The sequence below is a fragment of the Manacus candei genome, unplaced genomic scaffold (genome assembly GCF_025592945.1).
Source record: "Manacus candei isolate 608988 ecotype Guabito, Panama unplaced genomic scaffold, ASM2559294v1 h1tg000053l, whole genome shotgun sequence".
Lineage (NCBI taxonomy): Eukaryota > Metazoa > Chordata > Aves > Passeriformes > Pipridae > Manacus > Manacus candei.
The window spans coordinates 3,944,435-3,968,114 of record NW_026138101.1 but is presented as its reverse complement, the minus strand read 5'-3'; the positions used below and the strand labels follow the sequence as shown (position 1 = coordinate 3,968,114).

Here is a 23,680-nt window from a genome sequence, read left to right as displayed (position 1 = left end):
TTGAGTTGGAAGGGACCCATAAGGATCATCCAGTCCAACTCCCTGCTCCTTGCAGAACAATCTGAAGCTAAACCATATGACTGAGAGCATCATCCAGGCAATCCTTAACTCTGGCAGGCTTGATGCCATGACCACTTCCCTGGGGAGCCTGGGAGCCTGTTCCTGTGCCTGACCGCCTTCTCAGTGAAGAGCCTTTTCCTAATGTCCAAACTAAAATTCCCCTGAAGCAGCTTCCTTCCATCTCCCGTGTCCCCTGGGGGCTACAGTTGCCCCCTGCCCATGGTCCCTCTGTCGGTGACCAGCACTGACCGCTGCTTCTCATTAGAAGCGCCGTTTAATTGCCGGTGTGGGTCTCCTCCACTGCTGGGGGAGCCGTGCGGCTCTGGCCGGGGTCTCGCCGCCCCCCTATGCCACCCCGACCCCCCTGGGCCGGCAGAGCCGCGGAGCGGCCACGCTCCGCCGTGTCGTTGGTGCAGGTCCCACTAGATGGCACGAGGACCGCGGGAATGGTCCCCGCTCGGGAATGTGCTGGTGCAGGGCCGGCCGGTGGCGATGCGGGACTGCGGCGGAGCCGGTGAGCGGTGCCGAAGAGCCCCCTGAGAGACAGGAGGGGTCCTCCGACCCCCCTTTGGGAGCTGCCACTGCGCATCTCACAAGGGACAGCGAAAAACGGGGCCTCTCCAGGTACATCTCTCCGATCCGTTTGGTGCCAGCGGGCTGGCAAGTGTGGCCGTAAGGCGGTGACACTCCCTTGCGACCCTGGGTTTTCACCCACGTCAGCACCTCACCAAAAGCCCTCCCACTGGCCCCAAACCCAGTGCAGGGATGGAGGGCACCTGCAGCTCTAGGGCGGTGGGAAAATGGGTAAGCAGGGCTTTGTCTTGGCATCAGGGGACGTGCCAGCATGGAGGAAAGTGTGGGAAGTGAGTAAGTGAACCGATAACTCGGCTTTCCCCCCGCTCTCACTGAGGAAGGCAGACCCTGAGCAGAACTCCTCAAGGTGACAAGATGCTTTACTGGAGTTTAAGCAATGCAGCCGATGGAAAATAAATAGCCAGGACAAACTGCAGGGACTAAATCCATCTGTTGGGGGCGGCGAGTCACCCCTGAGCCCCTGGTGCGTCCCCATACACCGGGCTTCACCTGGAACTGCACCCGGGGTTTTGCCTCTCCTGATGCCTGAGATTTTGGAGCTGGGCATCCTGCTCTGCCTGCCAGGATGTAGAGCAGCATCGCAGCACGGCAAATCCGCCTGTGGTCACAGCAGGGTCCCCATCGGCTGTAGCTTGGAGGGTGTGCCAGCGATGTGCCATTTGCTGGTGCTGCCCATTCCAGGTCCGGTGGCAGGGGACCGGGCACCACCGGCAGCCTCACGCGGTGACACACTGCCCATCTCTGCCGAGTGACGTGTCCCTTTCTGGCTCCTTCCCGCTTCTGGGCAGTAAAGGAAGCCGCTGGCTATTGTTCTTTGTTCCATGCACAAAGAGCAGCCAGCGCTGCCGCGTTCCCATTACTCCCGCCGGCGGCCCGGACAAAGCCCGTCCCGCCGGGGCTGTGTGCCCCCTCCTTCCAGCCTGCCGGGCACCGCGGTGCCCCCGGCTCACATCTCGCGGCGTGGCGATGAGCTGTGCATGGCTCACCGCTCCGCCGGGTGACTTCAGCTATTCAGTAAGAAGCCTGGGGGTTTGGTGAGGTGCCAAGTGCCCCGACTTTCCCCCCGTGAGCCCCACCGTGGGAGAGTCGCATCCCAGCACTTCTCCCGTGCCCCTTCTCCCCCCCATCGAGAGTTTGGGGTTTGCGGTGTGAGTCCCGCCGGCTGCCGGTGCCCGAGTACGCACCAGTGCCGGTACACAAACACACGCACCTTGTTCCGGTATCCGGTGGAGCTTGGAAAACAACCAGTTGGTGGTTGGCTCCTGGCAATGGGAACACAGCACCCGTGGGGCAGGGTGGTCCCCGGGGAGCTGAGTCTGTTGGGGAGACTGGTGGGACACGCTGGTTCCTGGGGAGCCGAGCCCGTTGCTGGTGACCTTTTCCCACCCTGCCACACTCCCCGAGGTCCCCTGGGACCACAGGTTGGGAGCGAGCCTCCCACCACCCCAGTGCCATGGTGCCAGGGTCGGGTCAACCCAGCTCCCGGCAGGAGGGGGAGCCAGTGCCTGTAACCTTCCCAAGGAGAAATGATGCCATTCAACTTCCTGGGCGCCTCACCTGGCAGGAGGCCAGTGCTCGGCTGCTGGAGGGGTTGTGCCGTCCTTCCTTTCCCCAGGAAAGGTGGCTTGGCTGCACCATGCTGCCTTCAGGCTCCAGAACCAGCCATGGCTCCAGGGACAAAGCCGTGGAATTATTACAAATTCTCCAAATTTTTGGGAAACAAGCAGCCGGGGAAAACACTAAATTTATTTAGAAATGGAAGTTTCAGGGCAGACCTTGGCTCCATTTTGGGACCTGCCTTTGGGACTTGGCTGCCAGGAAGCTGATGAGCCTGATTCTGCATCTCGTTGGACCATCCTCACCTGGTGCTTGTGCAGATACCCTCCTGGAACCAATTTTCCCCCAGATTCCCCTGACATCACTGGGAGTTTATTTGCAAAGCTGAGCCTAAACAAATAATCCGGAATATTTATTGCTCTGCCTACAGTTGGGTTTTACAGCCCTGGCACCTGCTGAGTCGCTGTTATTGTTGACAGAGGAAACCCCCACTTTGGGGGGGGGGATCCACCTCCCCATCCGATGTATTTCCAAGAGGAAGGCTGAGGGAGGCGGAGCAGCAGCAACGGGGGAACACGAGCACCCTCAGCCACTCACAGGTAGCCGTGACGATCCCCTGGGATCACCATCCCCCGAGATTCCCAAAGCTGCCCTGACATTGCTCACCAGATTCGGATGAGAGATCTGCAGGTATCCCCTCCCACCAGCACTCGTCTGCTTCCTCATCCTCATCCTCCTGCCAGAGCAAGGCCGAGCCCTACTCGCAGTCACACCTCCGCTGGGAGCACCATGAGGCTCTCAAGGGGCTTCAAGGGGGGTCTGGGCACCCCGGGCTGGGGCTGGCACTGCTTGGCAGTGGGGCTGGCACAGCTCTTGGCTGCAGATGGTGCCAGGGCACCCCTGCCCACACTTGTCTCCCCTTGTCTGGCAGCAGACTGGTGGGACGTGCCCTCTCCTGCCGGAATCTGCCCATCCCACCTCTCTGCCAGCACGTTCCCGCCTGTCTGCCGCCAGCACGGGGGCCTTGAGGAGCTTTTAGGAAGATTTAGGAGGTTTTGGAAGCTTTAAGGTTCTTTTGGAGCTTTCAGGGCTGTTAGAAAATTGAAGGGGGTTTAGGAACTTCAGGGCTTTTGGGGAACTTCTTGGGGTTTCAGGAATTTTTAAGGGGTTTAGAAACTCCTAAGGCTTTTAGGGACTTTAGGCATATTTTGGAGATTTTAGGGCTTGCAGGATCTTCTAGGGCTTGCAGGATCTTTAGGTATATTTAGGAGCTTTTAGGGGTTTAGGAACTATTGGGGCTTTTATGAATTTTCAGGACTTTTAGGAACTTAAAGGGATTTTAGGATCTTTTAGGGGTTTTAGGAACTTCTAAGGCTTTTAGGAGTTTTTTAAGAGGTTTAGGTGCTTTTAGGAACTTTAAGCATATTTAGGAGCTTTAAGAGGTTTAGGACCTTTTAGGACTCTTGAGAAGTTTTATGGTTTTTAGGAATTCCCCACCTTGAGCAATAAATGCTTATCAGGCTGAGGGAGTGCTGCGGCTGGCCTGTGCCCAAGGGCAAATGTCCCTTGCGAGGGACAACACAAGGATTTCCTCCCTCTCTGTGCTCAGCCAGCATCTTTGAAGGCACAGCACGGCCTGTCGACTTACAGATAATCCCAGACAACATCAACAAGTGCAGGCGTTGACCTAAAAATAACTCCTGATAATGTCAAGTGCGGACAAAAGGCTCTTTGTTCCATAAAAAGCAGAAAAAAGTCCTTTTCTCACTGGCAAGAGGGGTCTGCGCCTAATTCCCCTCCCCAGGAGAGCCTAATCCTGCAGGAGCCACTGCTAGGTTTAGCAGCGTTATTCCCAGGAGGTGGATTTATGGCATTTCCCGAAGGAGCCGGTCGGGATGACCCACAGTGGGAGGCTTGGCTCACCGCGATGCTCCCGCGGCTCCGCCTGCCATGAGCGTGCTTTTGAGAGCCGGCCCAGCTCCCCGAGGCGTGGGGACGGCCGGGCTTCAAAGGCGGCTGTGTTAGCCATGGTCGGCCTAGTTAGCCACGGTCCAGCCACGTGAGCTGCTTCCCATGGGAGCCTTGTCCCGAGGGAGCCGGGGAAATTCAGGGCTTGGAGCTGGAAATTAAACCGAGCTGGGGGGGTGATGCAAGAGTGCAGGATGCCCCCTGCTCCAGGGATCCCAGCGCAGCCATGGCACCTCTGGTGACACAATCCTTGTGTTGTGATGGATCAAGGTCCAATCACCTTTCCTGCCGGAGAGGGAAGTTATTTCCACCCTTCCCCCTGCAGAAAGAAAAGTCTCATTCAAGCCATCGAAAAAAAATATCTGCAAGAGCAACTATTTACATAGGGCACTTCCCGGAGCCCTCCCCGCCACCCTCCTCCCTCCGCTCCCTGCGTCTCGGCTTTCTCCGGGCCCGGCTGCTTCCCAGAGCACACAAAGGGCTGGATGCAGGCGCTGCTCAGCAGCAGCTTTACCCACTCCCACAGCACCCATTGCTGCCTCGACGCTTCCAACCTCAGCTCCCACCGGGACCTGACGGCCAGGGCCAGGGTGCCCATCTCCAGCCTTGGGATGTGTGGCGGGAGCCCGGTGGTCGCATCCAGGCTCTACACTCCACATCCCAGCCCACCTGCTCTACGGTTTCCATGGGGGAACCTTCCCTTGCACCCCCCACCTGGGGCCTGGGCTCCTTGCCCGGCTCCTTGCCTCCCTCGCTCCCTGCAGGGAGCGGGACAGGGGTCACCGGGACACTGTGTCCCGGCTGCTTTCCCATTAATTGTTATTTTTTAATCCCATTGGCAGTCAGGCGTGCAGCCGCCTGGCTCCGGCTCCTCCAGCTCCGGCCTGCCCTTGGATGCTCGCCAGCCCGCAGCTGAAGGGCGGCGGGACACGGCACCCCCGGCTCTCCCCAGCCGAGGTCCCCCATGCTGGTGCCAGTGCCCGCCGGGAGGGGTGAAGCAGCCCGGTTCTCCCAGCCTGGTCATCCCAGCCCGGTGCTCCCAAGCCGAGCCGAGCCGAGCCGGTGCTGTGACAGAGGGCGGTGGTCCCACAGCCCCCGCAGCGAGCTAGGAGGATCTCGACCGAGCTGGGCTGCGAGGTGCTGAACTGAGACGAGCCGAGCCCAGCCGGGCTGAGCCGAGCCGAACAGTGTCGTGCCGAGCGGAGCTGAGCCGAGCTGAGCCGTGCCGAGCCGTGCAGAACCGAGCCGAGCTGAGCCGAACTGGGCAGGTGCCGTGACCGAGGGCGGTGACCCGCGGCCCCCGCAGAGATCTCGGGGGGTCTCGGAGGGGTCGGTGCGAAGCCACCAGTCCCGGACCCGCCCCGCTGAGTCACCGCCCGCCGGGGGGGCCGGGGCGGGGCCGCTGGTACCGGGGCACCGCTGAGCTGAGTGGGATGCGAGGTACCGAGTGGTTTTGAGCCGAGCCGTGCCAGCAGAGCCGAGCGGTGCCGTGCCGGGCCGAACCGGGCTGTGAGGAGCCGGGCGGTGCCGAGCCGAGCCCGCCCCGAGCCCAGGTATGGGGGCAGCGGGGAGCGGCTGAGCCGGGGGAAGATCGGGGCGTCCGGTGTGCGCCGTGGGGGTCCCAGAGGCCGCGGTGAGGGGCGCTGGCCGGGCACGGGCGGGAGGGCACCGGCAGCGGAGGGGACGGTGCGGTGCTCCGGGCGCGGGCAGAGCGGCGGGAGGCACCCGCAGGGTGGGGGGTGAGCGGGGTGGGCTCAGCCAGCGCTGGGGCAGCCCAGCAGGGCTGGGGGGACACGGGGGCTCCGCGCGGTTGGTGGCACCGGGGTGCTCGGTCAGGGAGCAGCCTGGGTGGATGGAGCGGAGGGGTCTCCATGGGGATGCGGGGGCGCAGCGGTGGGTGTGCTGCCTCCGGCTGGGCATGGCCCGGGGTCTCTGCTCGTGGCCAAGGTGCTGTCAGTTGTCTGTGAAACCAACCTCCATCCCTGCTACGTGGGGCTCGCACTCGCCTGCCCCGGAGCCAAGCCGGATTCCCGGGCCATGGAGCCACAAAGCCCCCTGAGCTGTCCGGGACCGGCTGTTCCTGGCTGCTGCCGACGGCAGGGCTGAGCCCCACGAAGCCCCGGCCGCCGGCCCGGCGTGTGGCCATTGCTTCCCACCATGTGGGAACCACCAGCACACCTCATTCTTTCCCCTCCTCCCTCCTGGTGGAGGGTGCAGCATCCCGTGGGACTGGTGGCGTGCCTCGACAGAGTGAGCTCCCTACCCTAAAATGCCTGTTGGGGGGATTCCTCCTGCAACATCCCAGCTTGCTGTTGCCGGTCCTGGCATGCTGCTGTGGGATATGAAATGTGGGATGCTTGGGGTGATCTTTGCCCACTGCCTGAGGTGCCCCTCCAGAGGGACCAGCAAAACCCAGCAAGACCAGCTGGAGAATTGAAATGAAGTCTCCTGGAATAACCTCCTGGCAGCAAATCCAAATGGCTGTTGAGGAGGGAAGGCAGCCAAAGCTCGTTTCATGGTCTGAGGGCTGCAGTAACCCCCCTCCAAGCTCCACCGCCAGCAGGGAGCCAGGAGTGTTTTGGAGCTGGGGGGGCAAATCCTTTGAGCTTGAGACTGCAGCCAGAGCGGGGTTTGCCGTGCCCCTTGCTGGGTTCACAGCTCCCATGTGAATTAAGCCAAGGACTAAAAATGCTGCATACTTGGTTCCAGTCCAGCTTTTAATCCCACAGCCTGGGGGCTGCTATTCGCGGAGCAACAGGTTTACCAGCAACTGCGTGTTGCCTGAATGGAGATCCCTGGGAATAGCCATCCTGCACCTTGTGGTGGCACCCGTGGGTGTCACGGGGACAGTGTTGTGGGGTTTTCAGGCAGCAGGCTGGGTGACTCCTGGCATGCCAATGTCTGCATGGGACCAGCTGGGTGCAGCCTGTCAACGCCTGTTTTTTAGGAGGGCTCTGACGCGCCAACTCCTTTCCCATCAGCTCACCCAACAGCTGGGGTTTGGCAGAAATCCTGGGGGCCTACGGTCTCTTACCTGACTCCTTGGGTGCTGCAGACTTTGCCCTCACCAAGCTCCAGGTTAAGTACTTTCTGTGTCAAATACCTGGGAGCTTGATATAGGGTGGTCCTGAGCTGCTCCGCACTGCCCAGCACCTCCTTTTCCCTGGCACCTGCGGCACAGGAAGGCAATGGGGACCTCGCTCATGTGAAGGGAGACAAGACCCAGGAGGGGACGGGGTGTTTTGGAAGCCGTTTAAAACCCAAAGGGCTGGTTTGGGTGAAGGGAAGGTAGAGCTTATCTGCAAGAGGAGGCCAGGGGGTTGCTCCCGAAGAAGGCTGAGTGGTGGGAGTGTGCCAGAGGACAGCTGTCTGTACCCTGGCCAGCGAGGTGCTGTGGGGTGCTGGGGCAGGACACTCTGCACAGCTTTGCTCCCATGTCACAGCAGCCCTCAGACCACCACAGGGGTACCTGGTCCTTCGCAGAACGTGTGTTGCTGCCGCCGAAGCCGCAGGCTTTGCATACCACTGAGTGGGTGCTCTGTTACCCTGGCATGGGAGGAAGCACTGGGTTAGTTTGCTGTGAAATTTGTGTTTGTGGTGGCTTTTAGGAAACGGAAGCTTTTTAAAATTTTTGAATGTTAAGACCGAGCTTTAAGCAAATGTTCCGTCTCAAGAGCCCTGGGCACTGGCAGGTGCCTGTGCCAGCCTCCCATCGGTTCTCCCCATGTCTGTGTGGGAAGGGCTGGCTGCCAGTGGCTGGCAAAGGACAGATCTGGCAGGGAGTTGTGCTGCTCCCATGGGAATCTTCATCAGGTCTGGTTTCGTCCTGCTGGCAAGACTCATCTTGAAAGTGCTGGGTGTTCTGTGCAACACCGCAGGGAAAAGCCGAACGGCTGCACCCCATCCCGCGGCACGGGCTGGCACCGCGGCACTGCCGCAGCTGCCCCGCGGCTCCTCGGGCATTAACAACCGCGCCGGGTCGGCCCCTGCCACCCACCGGTGACGGGAATCACATGCCAATGCCATGAATAACGGGGGGGACGGCCCCTGCGGACACACACCACTGGCCAAGGACAAGGGCACTTTGTGAAGCTCCCAGATGACCAGCACTGAGGCATCCCCTTTGCAGAGGGACCTCGACGGGGTCCCCACCTCCTCAGGCAGGTCCAACTGTAGGGCACATTGTCTGTGGTGGGCTGGTTGTGCAAAGCTGTTCTGCATCTCCCTGAGCCTGTCCTGGCTTGCCTCTCTGTGCCACAGTTTACTCATCTTGTTCCCGAGTCCTTGCTGGGTAATAGGATGAGGTGACGAACTGCAGGCTCATCTCGAGGAGCGTCACTTTCCTGACGGACCTGGAAGGAAAACAGATAAAAGCCCTGGATCTCCCCGTTTCCGGTGTTTGTTTGAGAAGTCAGAGCATCTTCCCTTCTCCTTGGAAAATAACGTCATATCCAAAGCCACGTGCCACCTCTAAAAGCTTAAATACCTACTGCCAAGTCATCCAGAGAGCAGTAAGGTAGTAGTAAACACCAGGCGGTTTTGGTGGGTTTTTTAGTCTTTTCTTCCCCCCTATTTACCTACAGGTTTAGAGGCCTCAGTATAATTCCTTGGCCTTTCTTTCCAAGACTAGCATGTATTTTTAATGGTGATGTGAGGATATGACCCGGTGCCCAGGGCTGAGCCTCCCTCTATGCTGGCAGTGAGGAAGCCCGCTCCAAGCTGTGTAGCTGTGTGGCCCTGTCTACATCATCTGGCATTCGTACATCATCCAGCTGATTCTGAGGCCAAACCAGAAATTTTTCTCCTCTGCCACGTGGGAATGGGAAGATGACAAGGCAGGATTCATCCCTGACGTGAACTTGGTGCATCCAGCTACCAGCATGTGATTAGCAGTGTTTTCCCGCTGCAAAACCATTTTCGGGGGATTTTCTCTCGCTATTGTTCAGCTCAGGAAACAGCAATTGGCGTCAGGTTGAGCAGGACCATATAGGGCTCCAAGGGGAAATACCAGCTCTCTCACCCACTTTCCCACAGGGATTTCTGGTCCCAGTTGAGTAACGGCTGAAAGGGGCTGATCCTGTCCTCCCACCATCCCAATACAGTCCTAAAGATGCCAGCACGGTGGGATGGGCTGAAGCCTCACTGGGATTCAGCATTCCCCATCCCGAGGGGATGCTTTCCTGGCAAGCTGGCTTGCTGCCACCACAACATGGTTGGCATTCATGTGCCTTTCTATTGTTTTTAAGTGATCCAGGTGTTTTCCATTGCCAGTGGCATTTTGCCACCCTCGATCCGTGTTTTTTGGATATATTTGCATGATTCCCACGTGTGTGGCAAAGTGCTGGGATGCCAGCCCCATCCAAATCCATTTACTGCTGCCAAGTCGTGTCTGTGCCATACCCTCCAAGCCCACACTGGGGAACCTCATTAGCATCACTCAGTTACAGCCATGGCAGCAGGTTAATTAACAACCCGAAGCCCCCGTCTGCTGGTGATAAACTACTGCAAGGAGCAGATGGGGAGGGACAGGGAGTGGGCTGTACACTGGTGCAGGATACGCCCTGGATCTGTGCTGTGCTGGCTAGAGAAACTTCCAGACAAAGCCTGTGCTGGTGGGAGAAACCTGCTAATGAGTTTTCAAGCAAGTGATTTTCTCGCCACCTTCCCATCTGACGACCCTTGGGCACCTGGGAGAGATCAGGAGCCTTTGCAGGTGATGCTGGTTGGGGCCCCAGCACCCACTCAAACAAAAGAGGACTCAACCACTCGGTGGGTTCTGAGAGGACGTTTGAGGGTGGTGCAGGAGTGGGGTGCAGCAGTGGCAGACAGAATGCCAGCTAGAATGTCAGCTTCACTTTGTGCATTGGCAAGTGTTTAGCTGGACCAGCTGGTCCAGAAGCCCCCCACCGATGCTGTCCCACCCTGAGGGGCAGCGTTGATCCCATCGTTGAGGTGACAGCAGGGCGAGGACGGGGTGACACTTGGTACCTCCCAGCAGCGCTGGAGATGGAGTTTGTGGCCTGGGGCAGGTGGAAAGTGCGATGAGAAAGGCTGTGGGTGCAAGGACTGTGGCTGGGTGAGTGCAGGGGTGTGACAGCACCCAAGGGTGCTCAGCGCTGGCCTGGGTGTAGGTCACTAAAGACAGAGAAAAGGGCGGTGGGGGTGAAAAGTGCTGGGTGAAGGGATGGGCAAAGGGGCTGCAGAGGGTGTGGCCTGCCTGGTCATGAGGGGCAGAAGGAATTTGGGCAGCCATGGTTGCTGTGTTGGCATCACCAGGATGTGCCTGGGAGAGCCTGGTTCTGTCAGATTGAAATGATGGATCAGTCTGCAATGTGTCTGGCTCCTCAGTTAATCCGCAGGAGCTGAAAGCACATGAGAAAATAATTTTAGGGCTGGCAAACTAGGAAGCCACAGTTTCCTTCTGTTCCTATCACTCCTGATAAGAAGCCAACGCCTGAACTGAGATGTGGAGCAGTGAGCGGAAGAGGGGACCCCTCCCATGAGGAGTCGTTGGCCTGTGCTGGGGTGGGGGGGCACCCTCCCTGTGCCAAGAGCTTCCTGGCATCCTTCCAGCCCACGGCCAGGTGGATGCTTGGTGCTCCTGGCTCCTCCTGGTGGCAGAGGCAGCATGGAGCTGGCTGTGACACTGGCTGGTGTCCCACCTGCACAGCCTTTGCTCTCCATCCCTGACCCCATGGCATGGAGGATACCCAAATACTCATGTGGCCCCTCTCTTTTGTGCCCTTCCAGGCTCTGCTGTCACCTTGAAGGCCAAGCCAAAGCAGAAAGCTGCCCAGGATGAAGGTCTTCCTTTTGCTCCTTCTCTCCCCCCTCCAAGGTAGACTGCCTCAACTATGTCCTGCTTTGGGATGGTGAGCTGGGTTTGGGCTGCTGGAAGTAACTGGCAGTCCCAAAAAATCAGCTGAGGGGCACCAAGGGGTGTTTGCAGCTGTGGCTTCCACAGGTAAAACATGTCATGGGCTGATGAGCCTCTGATGGGTCTCTTGGGCAGGATGTGTCCTTTCCTGGGAAAGGAGATGGTCTCCACCCTTCCCTTCTGGGGATGGAGAGGTCCTCTGTCAGTCTCTGTCAGTGTGAGTGGTGGCACATGGGAGAGGGTGCCTCTGAAAGACAGGAGTCCTGTTGCCCTGTCAGGGGGCAACTGGCAGATCCTCCCAGTGTGGCTGTGACATCGGGGAGGTGGCTGATGTTGTGCAGCCAGTCCAGGACAAGCTTGGGATGACTGGGGTGGAGAACCCAGCATGCCACATGTGACAGCTGCTGTGGGGATGCAGTGTTTGCTGGGGGTGGCTAAACCAGAGTCTCTGTGTGCTTGTGCAACCCAGGGGTGGGAGCCAGTGGCCACAAGGAAGAGGATTTCCACTTCTGCGGGGACCGAAACCAGACCCAGAGCAGCTCTGTCATTTACGAGCATGGCCCCGCCACCATCTCCATCGAGAACACGGCCCAGGCACTGATAATAAGGAGGCCCTTTTTGCCAAACAGGAGAAACTCTTACTACAAGTACAGCTTGCCCCCCACCTTGGGCAGGTACCGCTTCTGTGTCTTCTGGTTCAAGGCCAACAGGACCCTGCGGCTGGTGTATGGGAAGCAGAGCATCGTCCTGGGTAGGGACCCATCCAGCAGCATCACCAAGGGACAGGAGAGTCAGAAGACTGAGAGAACCAACATGATCATCTTCAATGTGTCCTACATCTCGAAGGACGGGAAGAACACCTCCCTTGATGCTAGAGCTGAATACTTCTTCCCTGGTAAAGGCAATTCAACGTTATTTTAAGGAAATGAAAGGTTTGTTTCATCCCCAGCCCATTCTGTAGCCATCAGCAGAGCACTGGTGGTGTCCCAGTATATGGTTTAGCCTGGTGATGTGAAGACAGCTGAAGGGTGATGGAAGGGATGTAGGTTTGCTTGAAGCAGCCCAAAGATAGGTTTGGTACCTGGGATCCCTAAAAATGGAGGTGGAGATTTTCAGAAGTGCTTTGCTCCCTAAAATCCTGGGAAACTGTGGGCTTTGCAGTGGCCTCTCAGGGTTCTGTCTCCACCAACCTAGTCCCAGTGGACTCAGTGGGAGCCAAGCTGTGGGTGGCAGGAAAGCTCTCTGGGTTTGGGTGACCATCAGCTTCCCCAGCTTGGGGCCAGCTTGAAGCCGTCTGCTTTCTGCTCCCCCCAGGGCCGCGCCCACTTGGTTCTGGGCACGAGGAAGCCAGTTCTGCCAATGTATTTCACGGCATTTCCTTTCCATCAGCCTCTCCAGAGAGCATGCCTGTCTGGGAGCAAGATGTGGAGGACCAGCTCACTGCCTTGGACAGCCTCCTTGCCCAGCCCCTGGCACCAGCCACAGGAGCCATGGAGCAGCAGACACTCCGGCGGTGAGTTCCCGGCTCACGCCGTTCCTGCTGCTGCCAATGCGTGTCCACTGCCTCCTGCTCACTGCACCCCTTCCCTGATAGCAAACTTGGGGAGCTGGAGAAGACACTGGCCAAGGTGGAGCTCGAAGGGCAGAACCAGACCTTCGGGAAGGCCACTGTGCACGCAACCGTCCTGAGGGTCCAGCCCGCTCAGGATCCTCAGCACCTGGCCTTTGCTTCCCAGAGAGAGGTGGGTCCTGGAAAGCTTGCCCTGGTGCTCTTGGCCCGTTGCTTCACCTCCCAAACTCCCTCCTGACGAGTCTTTCCTTGCAGGAGGGTGGAGAGGTCCATGGGTTCACGGTGGACTTGCCAAGCAGCCTGTTCATGATGGTGAAGGAGAGGGAGGAGGTGGTGGAGCACAGGGTGCTCCTCATGGACATCAACAACCAAACCATGTTCCAGGTAATGCCCACACACATGGGACGGTGGAGTGTCTGTGGTGCAGGGCAGCAGGGATGGCACCCAGGCCAAGGTGCTGGTGCTCGCTCAGAGAAGATGCTTCAAAGATGAGCTTGCCCAAGAAGCTTGATGGGGAAAGAGTCCTGGGACCTCCTTCTTGGGGATTCTCACACCCAGCAGCTCTCCCTTCCCACACTGCCACTGCCTCCTCTTTTTCTCCAACAGGATGAAAACAGCAGCCACATCCTGGGAGACAGGGTAGTCAGCATCTCCCTGGTGGACACGGTGGTAGCCAACCTCTCTGACCCAGTGGTCCTCACTTTCTACCATGACCAGCTGCCGGTAGGTGGGGACACAACCTCGTTGAACCTGATCCCACCAGGAATGGAGGGACAAAGAAGGCTCGGGCCCTGCCAGCTTAGAGAGTGGGCACAATCCAGCAGGTCCATGCCCTTGGCCTGCCTGTGCAGGGACTGCTGTGTCTTTTGGGGCTGCCTCATGATCACAGCTTCACTGTGTGCATTGGGGGTGGCACTGCCTCCATCTGTCCAGGAAATGCTGCATGGCAGGTGTGTCACCTCCAGCACAGTCTCCAGGCTGGGAAACACTCTCAGTTAACAATCCTTTGGCTCATTCATGGCCCTATCAGGTGCCTGCTCAAAGCTGAACCCCTTGTTTGGAAAAGGGGACCTGGAAGGAGGTATCTGCTCCATCAGGTGCCTTATAGGGGTTGGTTTGTCTCCTGAGATCATCTTGCCTCCTGCCCCATGTTCTCCCCTATCATACGTGCTGGCAACAAACCCACAGCTGCATCCTGACCAGGGCCCATGGTTTTGTCATTGCAGAGGAATGTGACCCCACTGTGTGTCTTCTGGCAGGAGGACATCACTGGTGAGTGCCCCTGCCCTTGGGTGTGAAGCCAGGCACTGCCTTTGCCCCTTTTGCAAGGTACCACAGCCCCACTGGTAAGAGTGCAGGTTGCTTTCCACCTCCCTTCCTTGCTCCAGCTCCACAAACCATTCCCACAGGGTTGATGTCAGGTTTTTCCCTCCATAGCTAACCTAAGTGCTTTCCCCTTCCCTAGGAATGGGTTCTGGTGCTGAGTGGGCTATCTGAGTACATATGCATGGCCTGGGACCCCTCATCCTTGTCCTGCCTCTTTCCTTGCCCTAAAGATCCATGAACCCGAGGCAGATGTTCCTGCTGCTCACCAGACACTCTCCCTTTCTCCTGCACAGCTGCTTCTGGGAGCTGGGACAGCTATGGTTGTGCAACAGTGACAGGGAGCAGCCAGACCGAGTGCAGGTGCAACCACCTCACCTACTTTGCTGTGCTGATGGTGGGTAGCACCTTCCCACAGCTCTCTACATTGTTCCCACTGGCTGTTCTTCCTCACTGTCTCTCCTTCCTCCTTCTCCTCAGGTATCCTCCCCAGAGATCACCTATGTGCACAGGCATTACCTGAGTATCATAACCTACATCGGGTGCCTGATCTCAGCTTTGGCGTCCATTTGCACCATCGTCTTCCTCTACTTCAGGTACAGTGTGATGGTTCACACCACGCTCCCTGTCTGTGTCCTGTCCCTTGCCGTGAACCCCTGGCAGGGCACAAGCTCTCCAAGTGCAGCTGATGGCCTGGCTGGAAGCATGATGAAGGAGCAAGGCCTGAAGAAAGCAGAGTTCTCCTCTCCAGAAACCACCCCCTTGGTCAGGCCTCCTGCAGGGTGCTCAGAAACACCTCTCTTTTCAATGATTTTGGAAAATCTGCTTGGTTGTTGTTATGGACCCAGCGAGCAGAAGCCTGCAAAGATCTTTTCAAGGACCCATGTGAAGCTGTGGGGTGTTGTGGGGCACCAAGGGCCGGGCCAGGCATGGTGGTGAGGTCTGCACCCTTCTATTCTCCAGAAGCAAACAGCGAGACCAGATCACGAGCATGCACATCCACATGAACCTGCTGGGTGCCATCTTCCTCCTGGATATGACCTTCCTCATCTCTGAGCACTTGGCTTCCAGCAGCAGCGAGGCAGTCTGCAGAGCTGGGGGGCTGTTTCTGCACTTCTCCCTTCTCAGCTGCCTCACCTGGATGGGCATCGAGGGCTACAACCTCTACCGGCTTGTGATCGAAGTCTTCAACGCCTACCATGACCACTTCCTCCTCAAGCTCTGCCTGGTGGGCTGGGGTGAGCACAGGGGAGGCAGAGACACCCCCAGGGCACAGGGTGGAGGGGCACTTGGGTATGGAATGCCTGGATGGGGATGGAGACATCGCTGTGTGGGAGCAGATGTCTGAAAGCAGAGGGGTGGAGAAGGGGACTCGATGGCTGAGAGCAGAAGCTGGTGCTAGAGCAAGGGTGTCACCCAGCAAGAGAGATGTGAGAGCCACCTCTTGGGGTCTTTAAATAGTAATGGGATCCTCTCTTTCTGAAAAAACCACCCAGGGCAGCCCAGAGAGGAGGGCTGGATGCAGGAAGCACCCACACATCTCTGCTGTGCTTTGGGCAGGAAGCTGTGGGAGGAAGATCTCATGACCTTTTGTGGGCTAAAGTTCCACATCCCTGGGAGACCCCTGGTTGGGGTCAGCACAGCACAGCCCACTCCCAGGCCAGAGCTTAAGCCAGGCATCTTTGTTGCCTGCTCTGCCCTCAGTGCCCTGTTGGGAGGGAGGATGTTGGTTTGTATTCTACACAGGGAGAAAGGGGCAACAAGTCCTCCCAGAAGGCCCAAAAGCCAGGGACTAGGGCAGCCACTTCACTCTGCTCTTGCCACCCAGGATTCCCCTTCCTCTGTGTGTCACTGATCTTCCTGGCTAACTGGACAAACTACGGCCCCTTCTCCGTCCCCATCTATGAATCCATCGATGGCAAATCCACCAGCGCAACCATGTAAGTCGTGGGAAACGCCTTGCCTGGTTTCTGGTCACAGGTAAAGTCAACTGGCTGAACCTTCACTGTGTCCTGCAGACTTCCCTTGGCCCCCTTGTGGCTTTTCTGGGGCTTTGTGCCAGGGTGTGGTGGGGGATCCCCCCACCCTGGGCACTAGGTTGGCACCACACCTTCGTGCTTCCCCAGACCCTCCCAGCTCAAGTCCCTGTGTGATGACACAGTGTAACCCTCTGCCCTTTCTCCTCCCTCCAGCTGCTGGATCACCAGCCCCCTGATCCATAACATCGTGAACCTGGGTTTCTTCAGCCTGGTGTTCCTCTTTAACTCGGTCATGCTGGGGGCCATGGTCCGGGAGATCCTCCGGCAGAACAAGAAAGGCCACAAGCTCAAGCACGTCCTGGCCCTCTTTGGGCTGAGCATCCTGCTGGGCATTCCCTGGGCACTGATCTTCTTCTCCTTCACCTCTGGTCTCTTCTGCCTTGTCTCCCTCTACATCTTCACCATCATCAACTCCCTCCAAGGTGAGCCTGGGACACTGGGCTCCTCCGAAGGGCACCGGGGTTTTCATGGGGTGTTGGTGGGGTGGTGATGAGGTGTGGGAGGAGCCCTGGCAGGCTGGCTGGCTCTCTCTCAGCTGCTATTGGTGCCTTGTGGGGGTTCACCCACCCTTCCTCTCCCCTCTCGCAGGCTTCCTCATCTTCCTCTGGTACTGGACCATGGTGCTGCAGGCGAGGAAGTCCCCCGACTCGCAGTGCAGCTCCGACAGCGTCAAGCTGCAGCCCAACAGCAGCCACGTTGGCTGAGCCCCGCGGTGGCCGTGCCGTGCCGGGGCTCCCTGCGCCGAGGACAGCCACGGGAAGGACTGACTCCACCTGCTTTGCTACTGCACCCGCCCCGTAGGGCTGTGAGGAGCCCAGGGACCTGCAGCGGGACCAGCCGCCCCTTGCCTCTGCCAGCCCCCTCCCCAGTTTTCCCACCCACTGCATCCTGACTGGCTTGGCATCTTTGGGGCAGAAAGGAGGGAGGGATATTCACTTGGGCAGTGGGGGCCTCCGGACATCCTCTCCCACGCCCTGAGGCCAGGGATGATGGCTGGGAAAGGCCCCATCTTCAGCCCTTGCTGGTGGTCACCATGAGGGTCCTTCCCCAGGGAAGATAGAATGACTCTGCCCCTGCCACACCCTCTGGCAGCTGGAATAATCTATTTTTGTTATTTTGTTGAATGTCTATTTTTGGATGGTGTAGGAGTTTAGTGAGCATGCCTGCACACCGGACTTGTGCCCATTAAAGTTGTTCCTCTCACAGTGTGGCTTGCTGGGGTCTCTGCCTGGTGCATTGTTGGGCTCTCTAATGGGATCTATCCCTCAGCTGGGGTTGTCCCATTCCCAGGGCAGGACTTGGCATTTCAGCCTGTAGGATCCTTCTGAGCTGGGACAGGTAATTTTGCTCCTGGCAGAGCACTGGCTGCCTGGTGCCATAGGGGTTGGCGTGATGGAGGGAGATGCCAATGGCTTGGGAATCCAGGGACCATCACTACCCAGAAAGGGAGGCTGGTGGAGGACAGAGATATAAAGAGGGAAACTTCACAGGACAAGAGTTGCCTCCTCCAGTGGTTGTGGGGCCAGGCAGAACCTGGCTGTCCTGGCTGTGCTGCTTGCAAAAGCAGCACCACATCTCCTGTTCAACCATTTCCCCTTCCAGAGGGTGCTCTGGCTGCAGCTCATCCCCCTCCACTCGGCTTCCAGCACTCACCTGGGGCAGGGACACCTTCCCAGGAAAGGGATGCTTCATCCCAGCAGCTTGTGGTGATGCCCAGTTTAGGAGGGGGATGCTCCAGCATGTCACTGTGCTGGTGGGTGCCATCGACCCCTTGGCAGGACTGGGGAGAGAAAGGGAAAGCAAAAAGCCCCATGTCAGAGAGCAGAAGGAGCCAAGAGGGAAATGCTGCAGCTCTAACAGCTGTCACTGTTGCTGTGAGCCAGGGCAGGAGGTCCCTTGCCAGCCCACAGGAAGGCGTGAGGGGTTCTCAGAAAGGAAATGAAGACACAGCCCTGTTGCCTCAGGAGTGGCCACAAGCCCTGGCAGAGCCTGGGGAGGAGCTGAGCTGCTGAGACAAGGGGACTGGAGTGAGGTGGGACAGCCAGGGGTGGTCAGGAGACCCCACAAAGCAGCATGAACCTGTTCCTGGGTACCATCCTGCTGCTCCTTATGCCGCCTGGTGAGTGGTGGGTGAGGGGGGGACAGACATCCTCGGTGTGGGGGGTGCCATGGGCTTGAGGGAAAGGTTTTCACATGGGAAGGTGTTGACCCAAAGACCATGGTGGGGTGTTTCACCCTGAAAAGTGGACAGGCCAGAAGGACAATCCCTGCTGAGATGTGCAGAACTGGTAGAGGCAAGTGGAGTTGGGGGGTTTGCTGCTGGGGCATTTTTTTAAAATCTGGAACCAGCAGCCCAGGGTCTCTTCTACAATCCCTCTGGGGGGGGGCTGGACACAGTGGTTTTGTTCTCACCAGCCCTGATGGCTGTCTGGGTGTTTTTGAAGTCCATGTAACTGCAGAGCTGTTCCTTTCAAACCTGGTAGCTGCCAGATTCTCCTGCCTCCCCTTCCCTTGTGGGCAAGGGGAGGACTCACCCTAGATTTTGGGGTTTTCCCTCCATTTCTTCACGTACTCTTCTTCCAGATGTTGCCGGGGGAAATGAGCGCTGTTCCGGTGAGTGGTGCCCCCCATCCCCACCCTCACCCCAGTGCTGTGGTGCCTGGTGGTCACCCCGCTCCCATCCTCCCCAGCTCTGGGTCGGGGTGATGATTCCCTCTCATGCTGCAATGTGACGGTGGAGCCGAAGAAACGGGGCCGTGGGTTTGGCATCCTCCAGCTGCCCCAGCGCTGCCCGCAGCTGGGGAGCTCCCACAGCTCCGCCTGTGCCTGCCTGCGGGATCGCTGGTTCAGGTAGCAGCAGGGCTGGCCATGGCAGGGTCTGGGGGCTCAGCTCCTTGCATCCACTAGTCCCACAGCCCCGCTGTCCCACAGGGAGGTGCAGGGGCTGCACAGTCGGCTGGTCGGGCTCAAGAAGCTGCTCCTGAATGTCAGCAGGGCTGCCGTCCGTGATGTTCTCATCACCTTTTCCCCCACGGAGGTGAGATGTGCCCTTCCCTCTCCCTCGCTTGGGAGGTCCCACACCTTCCAAGCATCCCTTTTCCAAGCATCCCTCGGCCCCCCGCCCAGGGGTGTGGTGTGCCCTGCTGTGCTCTTCCTCCACTCTATTCTGGGGTTGCATCATGGACCCACATCAACTTTAACATCCCTGGGCAAGGAGTCACATGAAATGGTGCTTGGGAGGAAAGAGCCCTCCCTGAGAGCCATTCCAGCAGACATGGGGGGTCACAGGGAGAGTAAGGTAGGAAAGGAGGAGGAACGTGTGTGACTTTGGGCCTCCTGCCCCCCCACAGGCTCTCCCAGGTATGGATGTCCCACACATGGGTGATCATGGGTTGAGGACCTTGTGAGTCCCACTCCCAGCTCTGCCTCTAGCTGCTGGGGATGAGTTTCTCTCCTTCTGCCCTCAGGCAGGGCTTCTGGCTGAATTTGGAGCAAGGTTGGTGGGTCCCAAGCAGAGAAGTGACCTGCCAGCAACAACCTCTCACTGTTCTTCTCTGCCTCAGGGCCCCAGCACGCTGAACACCACAGAGAAGGGGAAGGCAGGAAAAATCCATCTCCCTAGGGAGATATTTCGGTCTCTGAGTAGCCAGATAGTGCGTGTGGTGGTGACAGTCCTCAACATCCAGCAGCTTGGCATGTTCAAGGTATGAGCTGGCACTGCTGGCACCCTTCCTGCTCTGCTGGCACTTGCTACACACCAGCTCGGCTCAGGCAACGTTGCCCCCATGCAGGAAGTCAACCAGGCAGGGCAGGTCCTGGACAACACCGTGGTGGGCATCACAGTGGGAAACACCAGCATCTCCGGGCTGCGGGACCCCGTGCAGCTCACCTTCACCCACAGGCAGCTGCCCCGTGTAAGTCAGCCCTGCCCGCCCTCCACCTCTTCTCCAGTGCCCCTCACTGTGGCATCAGTTGATGCTGCTGTCCCTCTTGGCAGGATGTCACCCCGCAGTGTGTCTTCTGGGATCCCAGCAAAGGTACAGTCCTCGGCAGGGTCGGGTGTGTGGGGCTGTGCCTGGTGCTCTCCGTTGTCACTCCTTTCCTGTTGCAGGACAGGCAGGAGGCTGGCACAGCAGTGGATGTGTCACACAGCCTGGGGACCAGAAGACAGTCTGCTCCTGTGACCATCTCACCTTCTTCACCCTCCTCCTGGTGATGATCCCACTCCCCACAGCTCCTGCTTGTGCCCTGACAGTGCTGCCCACCCGCTTTGGTGGCCCCTCCGGTGTCATGAGTAGCCACACAGGGATAGTTATAGCTGTTTCCAGGCAAGCCCAGGTCCCAAACACAAGCCCAGCCCCAGCTCAGGAGAGCAGCAGCAGGTCAGCAGAGCAGGACAGCCCAGAAAAGGCCCCAGCCTAATGCAGGCTCTGGAGCAGCAAGGCTTAAGATCCCATATCCTGGTGAAGTCTCCCAGGAGGGTGGTCATGGTGGTCCACTTCACTCGCTCCTCACTGCACCCTGGGGAGCATCTCCTCTGAGCCACCACTGCCTTGCTCCCCCTGAAGACCTTTTGCTGGCCAGACAGGGGGCTTGTATGGGGTCTCTGCAGCAGTCCACTGGGTTTATCAGCCCTGTGGCTCTGGTAGCTGCAGTTGGGTTTTCTAGGCTGGTCTGGGGCCTGTCTAACGTAACATGTGCATGTTTGGCAGAACCCAGCTCTGGACAGCCCCACAGCACAAGCCTTGATGGCTGTTGCCACCGCTGGCTGTGGGGTAGCCATGGCTTTTTCCATCTTCACTGTCGCCTTCTGCCTCTTCATAAGGTAGGATGTGCCAGCAGCTCCACGGGGACTTGTCAAGCTGGGAGAGATGTGGGGCAATTCTGGTGCCTCTGCGTGGACCTGCTGTGATGCAGCAGGAGGCCCTGCTCACCTGTGACCTCTGCCTTTCCTGGTCCCTCTGGGAACACTCAGGTGCAGGTTCAGGTTTGAGGAGACCGTGCGCATCAACCTGGGGCTGCACATGAACCTCGTGGGCAGCCTGTTCCTCCTCAACCTGGCCTTCCTGCTCAACAGTGGGCTCTCTGGGAGGACCCAGCCGGGGACCTGTAAGGTCCTGGGGGGGCTCACCCACTACTGCCTGCTCTGCTGCTTCACCTGGACGGCGCTGGAGGGCTGTCAGCTCTACCTCCTCTTCGTCAAGGTCCTTGGTGTCTACATCCACCACTACCTGGCAAAGCTGTGCCTGCTTGGCTGGGGTGAGCACTGCCAGCCTGGGGGCGAGCTTAGGGGAGAGGGGGGCACCAGGAGGTTTAGATTGGATAGTAAGAAAAATTTCTTCACTGAAAGGGTAGTCAGGTTCTGGAACAGGCTGCCCTGGGCAATGGTGGAGTCACCATCCCTGGAGGTGTTCAAAAGATGTGTGGGTGTGGCACTTGGGGACATGCTTTGGTGGTGAACATGGCAGTGCTGGAGTAATGGTTGCACTCGATGATCTTGGAGGTCCTTTCCAACCTAAACAATTCTGTGATTCTGTGTGTCTCCCTTTTTCCAGGCTTGCCCATTCTCGTGGTGGGAGTGGCAGGAGCTATCGGCAGCTACGGAGAGTACAGCATCCAGACCACGGACCACCAGGTCATAGCCCTGTGCGTGCACCACTGCCCACAGGGCTCAGGTGGCCCTTTGGCACAGGGAGTGGTAGCCCAGTCCTGCTGGGAGTGCAGCAGTCAGGGATTGCACCCATCCAGCTTGGCTTTATGCCATGCTTCTGCTTCCTTAATTGTGATTACAACATATCTGCCACCCCCACCACCACCTGTCATGCTGAGCTTCCTTGGCCATGCCTGAAGCCCTCCAGGTCATGGAGGGATGTCCAAGGTCCACCTGGAGCTTCCCCAGGATCCCTCCCAGCTGAGCAACACGAGGGCAGTGGATATGCACCACTGTCCCCTTGCTTCATCCTGGCCTTGGAAAACCCCCCCAGCACAACAGTGTCCCTGCATTCCTGAAACATCCCCATGTGGAGGCTCCCATGAGTGCTTCTGGGGCTTGCAGGACCACTGGAGGCACTGTGGTTGTCTCTTTTCAGGTGCTGGATCACTTCCAAACATGTCCTGCTCCACTACATCACCAACTGCGGCTACTTCAGCCTCATATTCCTCTTCAACATGGCTCTCTTTGGGGTGGTGACCCAGAAGAGCTGCAGCTTGCAGGGCACGGGGGCAGTGCAGGGAGGCCGCAAGCCCTGGAAGGTGGCCCTAGTGGCAGCAGGGCTCTTCTGCCTGCTGGGAGCCACCTGGGCCCTGGCATTCTTCACCCATGGCATCTCCTCTGCGCCCGTGCTCTACCTCTTCACCATCCTCAACTCTCTCCAAGGTCAGTGCTGCCTCTGAGCTGGGTTCCCTGAGCTCAGGTGGGGAAGATGGAGGAGGCAGGAGCCTGGCAGTGGGTTGACTAGGGGTCCCAAGGCACCAGCATCTTCCCAGCACTGACTGGCAGGCTATGTCAAGCAGCAGGTCCCAGCCACCAGCATGGAGATGCTCATGCTTCCAACAACATCCACTCCACAGGGGATGTCTTCCTCCAAGAAAGTCATTCCTCAGCAGAGGATTAGGGACATTTGGCATGTCCCACCCAAATGGCCCACCTGAAGTATGGGGGGTAGGAGTGAGCTGGGAGAATTCCCTGGAAGAAGCGGGGAAATGCTGTCAGCATCCTGGCAAGATGCTTCCCACCATCTCCTGCTGCTGCTGAGTGTTTGTATTCCTTTCCCTGCAGGAATCTTCATATTCATGTGGCTGGTCATCCTCTATTACCCAAAGACGAAGGAGACCACTGGCTCCCTGTCCCACATCATCAGACATGACAAAAACACCACAGTCTCTCAGGAGTAGCTCCTGGCTGGACCTCTCTTCCTGCCTGTGTGTGCATCCATTGAGAGCAATCTTTGATCCTGGCAGATGCAGCTTCCCCACAGAGGGAGGAATCAGTTTGCCACACCTGAGTTTACCCTTCAGTGGGCATGATCCACCTCACCAGGGCTCTTTACTTCTGCTCTTCCATTCCTGGCAGCCTGCCTTGGGCAAGGAGCTCCAGAGATGACCCTTCCACTGAAGTCCCTCATAGCTGAAGTTCCATGGTCTTGAAGTGCCCCTGATCTTATCCCCAAAGGGCTATTGAAGGGATGAGGAGGGAGCCCATGAACTGCTCACCTTCAGCTGTGATGGAGCCATCCTCCTCTTCACTAGAGATGGCCTTTGGTGCTGAACCAGCCCAGCAATGGGTTTCCTGCCGTTGGAAGGAGAGGAATGACTCGCTCCAGACATGGGAGGTTCAGGTCTGGGAGCCAGCAAAAAAAAGAGAAATCCCATGAGTTTCTTGGCAATCCATCTCCTGCTCTCTGGCAGGGATCTGCTGGGTGTGTTTCCTGAAAAACACCTGCAGGGGCCAACAATGATTCCTGCATGGATGCTGTGCTTCAGCTGAAAGCTCACACACAGCCACCTTGCAGGGCAGCTGCTTGTCTTCTCCTGATCTATGTTTCAGTATTAAATCCCTGCCAGCTGTCTGAGCACTGTGGATTTAGTCTTTGATACCTACAATACTGTTTGTTATTTGCTTTATAGTAGGGATGTATCAATAGGCAGAAACCTTGTTGGCAATTTGTCATGGATGAAGGGAGAAATCAGCGT

The 23,680-nt window shown here is 58.1% G+C and overlaps 2 protein-coding genes across 3 annotated transcripts; both read left to right on the top strand.

The window, feature by feature from the left end:
- Positions 1-5,091: 5,091 nt before the first annotated feature.
- LOC127477502 (adhesion G-protein coupled receptor G1-like) lies at positions 5,092-17,193 on the top strand. Of its 2 annotated transcripts, none has more exons than XM_051801895.1 (14): positions 5,092-5,732; positions 10,930-11,017; positions 11,526-11,951; positions 12,371-12,569; positions 12,651-12,798; positions 12,882-13,010; positions 13,233-13,349; positions 13,853-13,898; positions 14,246-14,346; positions 14,430-14,545; positions 14,913-15,187; positions 15,778-15,889; positions 16,142-16,410; positions 16,577-17,193. In XM_051801895.1, the coding sequence occupies exons 2-14, from the start codon at positions 10,978-10,980 to the stop codon at positions 16,690-16,692; spliced, it is 2,094 nt and encodes a 697-aa protein (XP_051657855.1). In that variant the 5' UTR covers positions 5,092-5,732; positions 10,930-10,977; the 3' UTR covers positions 16,693-17,193. The 2 variants fall into 2 exon arrangements, with proteins under 2 accessions (XP_051657855.1, XP_051657856.1); XM_051801896.1 differs by having other exon boundaries at positions 5,094-5,732; positions 12,446-12,569.
- An 868-nt stretch (positions 17,194-18,061) lies between these two features.
- ADGRG3 (adhesion G protein-coupled receptor G3) lies at positions 18,062-23,651 on the top strand. Its single transcript, XM_051801865.1, has 12 exons — positions 18,062-18,107; positions 18,607-18,838; positions 18,920-19,025; positions 19,552-19,692; positions 19,780-19,902; positions 19,986-20,025; positions 20,100-20,200; positions 20,701-20,813; positions 20,964-21,247; positions 21,544-21,634; positions 22,078-22,364; positions 22,767-23,651. Exons 1-12 carry the CDS (start codon positions 18,062-18,064, stop codon positions 22,880-22,882), a joined length of 1,680 nt encoding a protein of 559 aa, XP_051657825.1. The 3' UTR covers positions 22,883-23,651.
- Positions 23,652-23,680: the final 29 nt, after the last annotated feature.

Bases quoted from the DNA above. Each gene is read 5' to 3' on its own strand.
- LOC127477502 (XM_051801895.1), top strand. From the start codon at position 10,978: ATGAAGGTCTTCCTTTTGCTCCTTCTCTCCCCCCTCCAAG. The intron at 14,347-14,429 runs GTGGGTAGCACC...CCTTCTCCTCAG, and splicing joins CCTACTTTGCTGTGCTGATG to GTATCCTCCCCAGAGATCAC. The intron at 15,890-16,141 runs GTAAGTCGTGGG...TCCTCCCTCCAG, and splicing joins AAATCCACCAGCGCAACCAT to CTGCTGGATCACCAGCCCCC.
- ADGRG3 (XM_051801865.1), top strand. From the start codon at position 18,062: ATGAACCTGTTCCTGGGTACCATCCTGCTGCTCCTTATGCCGCCTG. The intron at 19,693-19,779 runs GTATGAGCTGGC...GCCCCCATGCAG, and splicing joins AGCAGCTTGGCATGTTCAAG to GAAGTCAACCAGGCAGGGCA. The intron at 20,814-20,963 runs GTAGGATGTGCC...GGGAACACTCAG, and splicing joins GCCTTCTGCCTCTTCATAAG to GTGCAGGTTCAGGTTTGAGG.